This window comes from Monopterus albus, unplaced genomic scaffold (assembly GCF_001952655.1).
Source record: "Monopterus albus unplaced genomic scaffold, M_albus_1.0 scaffold106.1, whole genome shotgun sequence".
Taxonomy (NCBI): Eukaryota; Metazoa; Chordata; class Actinopteri; order Synbranchiformes; family Synbranchidae; genus Monopterus; species Monopterus albus.
In genome coordinates this window covers 2,078,470-2,085,874 of record NW_018127986.1, presented here as the reverse complement: position 1 = coordinate 2,085,874, position 7,405 = coordinate 2,078,470, and the positions used below count along the sequence as shown (strand labels likewise).

Below are 7,405 nucleotides of genomic sequence, written 5' to 3'. Positions count from 1 at the left end.
AAGATGATGTCATGGGGTAGGACTGGATAAGTCTGACTTCTTCCTACTCCATTCAAGCATGTACTAGGTATAAGCACATTGATATTGGATTATGTGTAAAATTATGTGTGCTGTCATATCAACTGTCTTTACATGCTTGAAAGAATAAATCAAATCAAATCAAAATCATTCACACTTAAGTCGTTCAGTTAACTTATTTCCAAAGGTTTGTTTGAAAATCCCCTTTCCACACTGTCAAGGTTAAAGTTCTGAGTCCATTATGTATTTATTATTGTTGGGCCTAAAAGCCTTAAAATACTGCCTCTAAAGTTTCCACCATGCGTTAAATTTCTAAGTTGTGGAACGTAAAATGCCGAGAGCATGATCTCACTGTCCTCGACAGTAGCTCCAGCCCTGTATAAAACTCGAGGAAGTTTTGTTTTCACATTTTAAGGTTGCAGTTTTAAAATTTCAGTGGTTGACATCTCTTTATTTAAGATCTGTCATTAAATGTACAGGCAGTCCATTACAAGAAAGATCAGAAGCTGCTCCCATTTTTGTAGAAACATTTCATGTTTCAGACATAATTGAAATTTGTCTTGTGTTAAAAGAGTGTCTGTGCCTGAGGTGTCCTTCATATCCCAATGGTTTCTCTGAGAACTCACAGCCTTAGACCTAAAAACCTTTGTGTGGAGGCTAATTCACAGGCAAACAGTGACACTGACTCATGAGGGGAAATGTTCATTTTCTTGCTCTTATATGTTTAATCAAATGTTCTCTCAGATAAGAAAACAATAAAGTTAGCTCTGCTCTGCCTCCACCTGAACACACCTGAACCTGATGGGGCAGGCGCAGCTATGTCGTGAATAAGTCATAAAACAGGTTGTAAAGCTTTTGTCTTGTGATACACTGTTGCTTTTGTGTGACCTAGCTGATCCACTACAGAGTTTGATCTCAAGCTGGTCAAATGCTCTCTCTGCATGTCTCAACATTGTTTATTGTTGGTGATATTTGCTCTGGCACTCACTCACTGTAGCACTGTAAGCTTTAAGTGACCTTTTCTCTAGGGTCTTGTGATTTCATTTAACGCCCTATTTGTTTCTAAATCATGCATCTCTTAGTGAGGATTTTGAAAATCTCCACCTTTTGTATTTCTTCAATGAATGAAGAGCCAGTAATAATCCCTTGAATTTTTGGCTGGCATGTTTTCCTCAGGCCTGACCTATCAGTATTATTAAATCCACAGGTTAATAGGCAGGATACACAGGTAGGCAGTTTAGGTAACACAGCATATGTAATTTGTCTTTATATAAATAAAACACAATTAAAAATGAAATAAAAATAAAAAACCATGAGCCTTTCTGTCTGGTTTGCTAAATCCTAGAAATTGGAATACCATCATTTTATAAAATCCCATTAAACAATGAGTTGGCGGTTTACCGGCTGCAGTTAGATGAAACTAATGCAGTCTAATAGAGCTGTCCTGCAGTAAATCACACAGTCTTGAAACAGTTTAGAGACGTGTTGTTTCAACTGTGTGCTCAGTAATGAGGATGTAATTTGTGCTGCTGTTGTTAATGAATATTTGTACTATCATTACTCTGCCGATCAGTTTGTTCATAAGATGCCAGAAAATGGTCAAAAATGCCATGCGCAATTTTTCACATCCCACAGGTGACCTACTCAGAGGTAATAATATTGTTTTGTTCAAACAACAATTAGTACCTCCCAAATCTACTGCCAAATGTTAAACAGTGTGAGGCAAAGAAGAGCAGGAAACCCTCACATCTGAGAAGCTCAAACTGATGGATAATGGCGTTTTTTTCTTTTGTGGTTTCTAATTCACTTTTTAATCTGGAAAAGGAGAATTGTGTATTTCTTCTCTAAAAATGACATACTGTCACTTTAATACAAAGTAAACAAAGTTAATGATTAATTACTTGGCTATCTGTTGATTGGCTAATTTACTCATTTGAGCTTCAGACTATGTCCTTATCTCATGTTTGCCTACTGTAGGAAGTTGTTCTTTGTATCGTTATTTGAGAAATTGTGTAGTGTGAAATAAATATTTTGTAGTGTGGACATAGCTGTCATCTAATTCTAGTTGTTCCTGTTTTCTCCTTGACCCTTCAGAGTCTTCCTCAAACTGATTCTTGGTGAGATTTACACACTAAAAACAGAACTGTGAAGCTCAGGTCCTGCCCTCATCCTCTTCCTTGTGCGATGTCAAAGAGTGACACATGGCCAGGCGGAGTTGCCATGGAAACCCTGAGCCATATGGAAAGCGCTGGGAGCAGTGACAGTGTAATCAGCATGAACTCTGGCTATGTGAGTGCTGCTGTAGATCTCATTTCTGTCATCTGTCCTGCTCTGTTTATTGTAACACAACATATTTCCACACACCACTACAGTAGTCACAGTCTCTGAATGACTTGCAACAGTGGCTGGAAGGGGAAAATTAAAAACTGAGGGCATCAAGACATTTTCAGTAAAATGGAGATGATGAGAGGAAGTGAATCTTTTTGGGGCCTTCGAGGGGTTCCAGTGAGAGCTGAAAGTTTTCTTTAAAGATAAACAGAACACAGGGTGGCGATTTCAAACTGATTGCAGACACCTCCCTTCACCTGAACTAATTTATTCTGCCAGGTCAATATAGAATGAAAGATAGACAAGAGCAGGACAGGAGTGGCTGTCATTCCTTTGCAGCTGTTTGAAGACCAGGCTTTCTTGTGCCGTCTACATCGGCCATGTTTAAATGGAGGACAGAGATTCCTGAGCAGTTTAGATATTCTGTCAAAATGTGATAATTTTTAATCTGAGTGTCTTACTTTTGTGTGCAGAGTCAGGACAGTATGGAGCATTTATCTGCTGAAGAGAGAGCGTGCATAATGTATCTGGAGGCGACCATTGAGGCGCTGGAGGTGGAGGAGGACAGCGGCTTTTCCAATGATGAACTAGATTCTGGGTTACTGGTAGAAAGAAGTGGCGGAACAAAAGGAAATTGTATGCTTGTTTTATATTTTTGTGACAGAACTTCATGAAATGTATATATGAAGTTGATGAATCACTGTTAAAGAAACCTTTGTAATAGCTCAGTGTCATTGTAATCTTTGACAGCAGACTGTACAGTCGAGAAGATAGTAGAGTCTGAAATATTTTTATTGTAAACAGATTACTGGAATTTGCTTTTCAGAGAAGAAACTATTCTAACCTTGTCCTCATTGCAGTTTGATATAATAGGTTTCTGGGGGAGGATAGATTAGGCAGATTCTGGGCTGTTTCTCATCTGTGGAGTCTTTTAGACAAACAAGACTGACCAGAGAGTGCTTCTTTATTCATCAGTTATGTTGTGCATGTTTTCCTAGTCGGTTATCGCTCTCATGCCTGCACATATTGCACCAAAATTATATCAGTAGCTGGGATGCTCACCGCAGTAATTGTGCTTTCCTTTCCTAGACATTTCCAGCTTTAATTCTGAGTCTGGAAGACCTAAGCATCACATTCTGAATCACACCTCTGAACCAGAGTGCTCAGCAGCCAACACAAAAGATCTCACATCAACCTCGCTGACTAAACCCAACCCCCCAGCCACTGAAACCCCATCAGCTACTCAGTCTAGGATGCTGTGTGTATCCATTGGTGGAGATGGGAATCCTAAGATTGTCACAAATGCCAGGATATCCCCAGGTCAGACTGCTGAGGCCTCCAAAACAGCTCTGGATATGATCCCTCCTCCATCAGACTTCATGGATAAGCCAGGCTCTCCTGCACAGCTAGTGAAAATTAAAAGCTTTCATTCACCTGCACGGATACCCAGTACCAAGGCAGGAGCACCAGTTGACTTGGAGCAGCTACGTCAGAGAGCCTATGGAAAGAAAGCAGCAAGTTTCTCTGTGACACAGGAAAACCCAAACAGACCTCCACCTGAAGTTTCTCCCAGTCTGTCTCAACCACTTGTCACCACTGCTCTCCAGATGAGCTCTCTTCCTGAGCCCGTGGCAACCAGAAGTCCACCTGTAGTGGCCCCTAAGCCCATGAAGCTTCCTGCCAACATTCTTATGAGGTCACAGAAGGCATCAGTGCAAGTCTCCGATGGAAACTCAGGACATTCAGTCCCTACTAGCAGTGAACGAGCGTTGTCGGACCTTCAGAGGGCCCACACTGAGGCCCTCCGAAAGCTGGGCCTGCTTAAAAGTGATGAGCCTGATTCAGATCCTGGCCTGAACCCTAAACTCTCTCCCCAAACTAGGTCATGGGCAGCTCCTCCTTCTCCAGTCAGCCCAGCAGCTTCACATACACCTCCGGTGACACCATCTGACACCCATATCAACACACCACCTCCTGCCTCTGTCCCTCTACAGTCTCCTGCTGTGGTGTTTCCATCAGCTGATTCTGCAGTGCTTTCAGACCAGCTTCCTGATATTCTCCCAGTGCCTGCTGCTTTCAGTGACCTTTCTACTGTCAAAGATGTTTATGAGGTCAAAGGTAATGCACAGGTGTATACGCCTCCTGTTACCCCTCCTACCTTGACCAGAAAGTTAACCCCACCCAAGATCATACGTGTCAGATCAGCCACCTTGGAGCACTCTGATCTGGGTCTAAGGAGCTATATGGATGGTGAAGACTCCATTGAGGCCGCTCAGGGTTTTGGCGGAGAGCAAAGCCCCGGTCAACTGCGGAACAGTCGGCCACGCCCCTTCTCACTGGGGAGTAGGAAGGAGTTTTCAAGCGGTCAAGGAGAGGGGCTGCAGGTAGGCCATGCCGCCAGCAAAGAGCCAAACTCCCGGAGGTCCCTGCCTGTTCCCACTACCTCTCAGGACTCAAACTCACAGAAGCTGCCTCGATCGCAGGGCATCAGTGTGCTGATCCGCCCTCGCGCAGAAAATGGAGAGGACCGTCGCAAGGCTCTGAAGACGCTGGGCCTGCTCAGGGACTAATGCATCACCTCCGCACCTTGCACCTCATCTGACTACTATGGACCCCCTTCAGATAGTCTGTTTCATATATGATTGATGAAGATATTGCAGAGCTTTTGGGAAACATCTTAGCAACACATTTATGCATTTGTCATTTTTAAAGCATTAAACTATTACTGCCTCACATGACTTCAGTACAATGATTGTCATGCCCACACTTTCATTTACTTGTTACTTATATTGTGCAGCTGTATGTACAGCATTTTATTTCTCTTTCAACTGGCAATCAAGAATTTTTGGATATTCCCTCGCTCTAACTGTTGTTTTTGTAAATTTAATAATTCTAAGAGGCAGTGATGAGTTATTCTGTCATTTTATTATCGTCTTGTGATCTACAACACTGTCAGCTCTCATATCATTCCAACAATGACTCCATTGTGCAGCTACTCTTGCTTTTTGTTCTTGTTTTAGATGCTTGGAAGGTCTGTTTTGTTAATACTATGACTTCCTAAAATTCACAATTATGTTATCTGGCTTTGTTGACCACAGGTTTTTATAGGAAGCACTACCTAATATTCAAATTTAATATGCAGATCTACTTGTTGAACGTATTTTCACAGTGTAGTATCATCAAACTGCATGTTGTTGATTCAATAAATAAAAATGTAGAACCCATGTTGTGCAGAGCAAGAACACAACTTTGTGTAACCTCGAGCACATAGCGCTCGCCACTAAGTCAGAAGAATTTGAAACATGTGGTTTGGATTGTTGCATAGTGACGCACATTTTAAAACACCCAAACATGTTACATAGCCACTACGCGGGGTCACACGTTCAACCAGGAGCTGGTTGAACAACTTTTATTACAAAGATTGTTATAATGGTTTGTTTTTAATCTTTCATAGTTGTTCTGTTGACCACAGGTGATTTCTAGACATGCATCTGAAAAATGTCATTTGTTTTCCCCTACTGACGTGTGAAATGTAGGCCCTTGTGTGTCAAGCCAAATCACAAACTGAGGTGCCAGTCTTCTGGTTTATCTTCAGCACCTGTATCTGATGTGATGGTGCGAGAACTAGTCTAACCTGTTGTGTCACCTCCTGATTTGCCTTTATGCAATGCCTTTGCTGCTCATGATGACATACTTATGAGGTGAAAAACTGTGGAAAAAAACCATTTTATAACTGCTGCAGGTTTTTAGAAACAAGATTTGCTCTTTCCTGTTATCTATTGCTAAGGTCACCTGGTGATGTCGAAGTTAAGCTAAAAAATATTTCTCTGTTTTATTTTTAGACTAGATCGTTTTCTTTACCAGCATTTTGCTAGCAGAGTGTGTCTGAACTGAAAACCATTACTCAACATTTATTGGTCAGGTAGATCCATACATGTAGTAGGTGTGTTATTTCTGTATCACTTCATGTTTAACTGTTGTGAATCACACGGTGCACACCTTTGTCCTCTGTATCCTTTTTTTGTTGACTTGATCACACCCAAGATTTTTTTTGAGCATGCACTGTCATCCATTCTCTAATTTCGATTGTTATCTGGAAACAATTATTTCACATTTGGGGGATGTTTTTACATGTATTTTTCTTTGGAAAGTAATCCTACATGTCAGAGGAAAAGTCTAACAAATGTGAATGTTGTTTTGAACATTTTAGTTAAACGGTAAAGCATGTGTTTAATAAAGATTCATTTGACACTATACATTGTACTTTCAAAACAACAAAGTGTATTAGAATAAAAATAATTGGTATGATAGCTTAGATTATGACAAATACCCTCTTTGACAGTAAACCAAGGAGAAGATAAAGCAGCGGCATGCAGTCAGGCCAACACAGGCTGCTTTGTGCTGCTGTTTGGCATGTTGGTATGTCAGCTATCTACCTCAGCAGAACTGACTGACAAAGACTCAAAGACAGCTCCGGTCACTTTCAATTTTTACCTTCACACCAGTCAGTAATTTCCTATATTCTCAGTGTGAAAGAGTTACAAAGAAATAATATGGAATTTAAGATGAAGAAAGCCCGTGAACAAAATTCATTATGCAGCTGTGATTTAGGAAAGAGGCCAGGGGCAGACTTTACCATTAGGCAAGATAAGCAATTGTCGAGGCCCTAAGTGCCAGAAATGTGCTATAATGTTGAGATCCTGTAGGAGGGTGCAGCCAATTCAAGTCAGCACTGGAGTACACCCAGACAGGTTGTCACTTTATCACAGCTGACAAATAGTAGAAACAGACTGTTTAGATACAACACATACTATATTACTTTAAGAGAGACACTGTAAAGTGTAGCCTACTCTATAGTAACCTACTAAATTTTGTGTATCACCTTTATACTTGCCTTTGTTGCAGCCCCACAAACAGCTAAATTAACAGCTAGTTTCCCTGCCCCAGCTCCAACAAATGCCTTGAATACTACAGTAACACCACGTCCTACCCATTCACCCTTGTGATGGCACTGTCAATAGTTACAGTGGGTACGGAAAGTATTCAGACCCCCTTAAAT

At 41.2% G+C, this 7,405-nt stretch overlaps 1 protein-coding gene across 1 annotated transcript in view; it reads left to right on the top strand.

Annotated features, from left to right (window-relative positions):
- LOC109966037 (specifically androgen-regulated gene protein) overlaps nucleotides 1–6,557 on the top strand; it is a 10,261-nt gene extending 3,704 nt beyond the window's left edge. Inside the window, exons 2-4 of the mRNA XM_020610596.1 lie at nucleotides 2,113–2,307; nucleotides 2,820–2,982; nucleotides 3,436–6,557. Coding sequence (XP_020466252.1) covers nucleotides 2,203–2,307; nucleotides 2,820–2,982; nucleotides 3,436–4,916 — 1,749 coding nt within the window. The 5' untranslated portion in view covers nucleotides 2,113–2,202 and the 3' untranslated portion in view covers nucleotides 4,917–6,557. The remainder of the gene's footprint in view (nucleotides 1–2,112; nucleotides 2,308–2,819; nucleotides 2,983–3,435) is intronic.
- Nucleotides 6,558–7,405: the final 848 nt, after the last annotated feature.